Raw genomic sequence first — 3,183 nt, 5'->3', positions numbered from 1 at the left:
CTAATCCAAATCCGACCAGTGTCTCGCACCATCCAACAACTAGCTCTAATACCAATACAAAAGTTATCAAAGCCAGTCACCGAACAGTGTGCTAATGAGAACGTTGGGCTCCTAAGAGGTGGATTGTGAGATCTCACATCGATTGGAGAGGGGAACAAATGATTTATTATAAGAGTGTGGAAACTGGTTTAAAAAATTGTTTGACTTGTGCCTATAAATAATGCCTAAAGTAGACTGCAAATCAAACCAATCCCATAAGGCAGCCAACAAAAAAAAGTCTGTTCCAATCTCATCCCACTTTCAAAAGCCATGTTAGCCATGATCCCTTCATCTTCTACAACTCATGGTGGGTGGATTCCAGGGAACCCTCAGTCTACAAACGGCCGCTCATCGGAGCTGTTCATTCAGTTCTCATCACCACAGCCATCTCATCATGTCAAGTTTGAGAGCTGTTCTCCACCATCAGCTGGTGACGGTCATCATCGTGGTGGCGGTGGCTGTGGCGGTGATGATCCGCTCGCTGTAGCTAAGAAACTTAAACATAATGCTAGCGAACGCGATCGTCGCAAGAAGATGAACTCTCTCTATACTTCTCTTCGCTGCTTGCTTCCATCGACAAATCGAACGGTAGGTTTTGCTTCTTCGTCAGGCATGAATGTGTTAATATGTTTTTCAAATTTGGATATAAATTCTAACAGGTTTGTGATATCCCACGTTGGGAAAGTTCTTTTATAAGAGTGTGAAAACTTCTCTCTGTCAAATGCATTTTAAAAACCTTGAGGGGAAGCGTGAAGGGGAAAACCCAAAGAGGAAAATATCCGTTAGCGGTGGGCCTGAGCTGTTACAAATGGTATCAGAGCCAGACACCGGGCGATGTGTCAATGAGGAGGTTGAGCCCCGAAAGGGGTGGATACGAGGCGGTATGTCAGCAAGGACGTTGGGCCCCGAAAGGGGGTGGATTATGATATCCCACATCGGTTGGTGAGGAGAACGAAGCATTCTTTATAAGTCTTTATAAGGGTGTGGAAACCTCTCCCTAGCAGACTCGTTTTAAAAACTTTAAGAGGAAGCTCGAAAGGAAAAACTCAAAGAGGACAATATCTACCGGGGCTGAGCTGTTACAAATGGTATTAGAGCAAGGCTTCGGGCAATATGCCAACGAGGAGGTTGAGTCTCAAAGGGGGGTGAACACGAGGCGGTGTGCCAACAAGGACGCTGGGCCCTGAAAGGAGGTGGACTGGGGGGTCCCACGTCGATTGGAGAAGGGAACAAGTGTCAGCAAGGACGTGGGCTCCAAAGGGGGGGTGAACTATGATATCCCATGTCAGTTGCGGAGGAAAACAAAACATTCTTTATAAGGGTGTGAAAACCTTTCCTATCATACGCGTTTTAAAAACTTTGAAGAGAAGTCCGAAAGAAAAAGTCGTCCAAAGAGGACAATATCTACTAGCGTTAGACTTAGACTATTTAAGGAGTATTCATGGGTTGGATTTAGTCAGGTTAGAACATTTTTTGACGGTCGAAAATCACTTCTTGCAGAAAACAATGAGTAATCCAGCCACAATATCAAGGGCTTTGAAGTATATACCTGAGCTAAGACAGCATGTGGAGGAGCTAAGGAGAAGGAAGCAAGGGCTTGAGACAAAGATTAATGCCATAACTCATGACCAACAAAAGCAAGTGAGGAAAAACAAGGAAGCCCCATGGATGGGTTGTTCTTCATGTGCTGTGAATTGGCTAAGAGAAAATGAAGCATTGCTTCAACTCACTTCTAATGATACCTTCAAACTCAAATTTTCACAAATTCTCCGTTCTCTAGACGAAGATGAACTTCTCGTTAAGACCGTTTCTACCTTTCAGTCATTCGATGGGAGGCACTTCTTTACTCTGCTCGTTCAGGTATAATATAATATTTTTTCCATACAAATGTTCGTGGATTGGATCGGGTCAGGTCGGATTATAATATTTTTCCGACCCAATCTAATTGTTTGGGTTGTGAATTTGTGAGATCTAACATCATCAGTTGAAACCTCTTCATAATCGACCCGTTTTAAAACATTGAGGGAAAACCTTGATACATATATACATGTATGTTAATATTTTTTTTTCTCGGAGGTTCGTACTAACTAAATATTTAAGAAAACGGAGATATTTTATTTGTTTATTTAAAGTTTTAAGGCTTAATGAAATATGCATCATATAATTTAATTTAATTTTATGTTTAATGCAGGCTAAGCCAAATACTCCCTCAAGAGTGCTGCAAGAGATTTTGAATAGAAAGTTCTAGCCGTTGTAGGAAAAGAAAAGAGAGAATGGATATAATATTATATGCTTTATTATTAATATTATTATACCATCTAATAAAAAGATTAGAGGCAAAGATGTTTTTAAAATTGTAATATATAACATTAATTATATTTATCTCTAACATTAATTTGAAATAATTAATCAACCTAATGAATTAAGGATTCAAATGTGCATAGGGGTCGATGAAAAGCGATCTCGAGGATCGGGATTCTTAGTTTTCAAATGAACAAACGTCCAAAAAAAAGTAGTGTTCTTGATAACATGACAATAAAACTATGTATTTAGATGGTCTCGTCATCTCTACATGAGGCTCTTGCTTTTATCTGGAAAAACGAAAATGTGAGATCTCACATCGGTTAGAGAGGGAAACGGAACATTTTTATAAGGGTGTGAACATCTCTTTTTAGTAGACGTGTTTTAAAAATACTGAGGGGGAAGTTCAGAAGGGAAAGCCCAAAGAGAACAATATCTGCTAGCGGTGGGCTTGGGTCATTACAGAAAGACATGAGATGAGAATTTAAAAATATCTCGATGTTGAAATTGAGAAATGTAATCACGTGCAATATAATTTATGACTAATGGAAACTTAAAATATGGGCGAAGGTTACTAGAACCTAGCACAAGACTTGGTTTCTCTATCTGTTATCGTAGCTCTAAAATGCCTTGTCACACGTCGTGTAAGTTTAGGGATCATCTGAAATAAAAAATAGTACGGATGAATATAAAAATACTTAGTGAGTAGCCCTCTTGTAAAGTCATAATTACTTAAAAATAATATAACGGCACTTAGTATGCACTCGGCCTATATATTCATTAATACATGTCTTGAAACATAAATGTCACATGTCTAGGCTTAATCGATCTAAGTATGCAACT

General features: G+C 39.3%; 1 protein-coding gene across 1 annotated transcript; it reads left to right on the top strand.

The window, feature by feature from the left end:
• The first annotated feature begins 318 nt into the window (after positions 1–318).
• Positions 319–2,287, top strand: LOC111781595 (transcription factor bHLH101-like). The gene is made up of 3 exons (XM_023662281.2): positions 319–627; positions 1,540–1,899; positions 2,231–2,287. Exons 1-3 carry the CDS (start codon positions 319–321, stop codon positions 2,285–2,287), a joined length of 726 nt encoding a protein of 241 aa, XP_023518049.2.
• The last annotated feature ends 896 nt before the right edge of the window (positions 2,288–3,183 follow it).

The sequence above is a fragment of the Cucurbita pepo genome, chromosome 19 (genome assembly GCF_057944985.1).
Source record: "Cucurbita pepo subsp. pepo isolate OVF chromosome 19, ASM5794498v1, whole genome shotgun sequence".
Taxonomy (NCBI): Eukaryota; Viridiplantae; Streptophyta; class Magnoliopsida; order Cucurbitales; family Cucurbitaceae; genus Cucurbita; species Cucurbita pepo.
The sequence above is the reverse complement of the archived record's forward strand: the minus strand, read 5'-3'. Positions and strand labels throughout refer to the sequence as shown.

What these genes read in the sequence shown, in the direction of transcription:
- LOC111781595 (XM_023662281.2), top strand. Translation starts at nt 319, where the DNA reads ATGATCCCTTCATCTTCTACAACTCATGGTGGGTGGATTCCAGGGAAC. An exon ending in TTCCATCGACAAATCGAACG is followed by an intron (nt 628 to 1,539) that starts GTAGGTTTTGCT and finishes CACTTCTTGCAG; the next exon opens with AAAACAATGAGTAATCCAGC. An exon ending in TCTTTACTCTGCTCGTTCAG is followed by an intron (nt 1,900 to 2,230) that starts GTATAATATAAT and finishes TGTTTAATGCAG; the next exon opens with GCTAAGCCAAATACTCCCTC.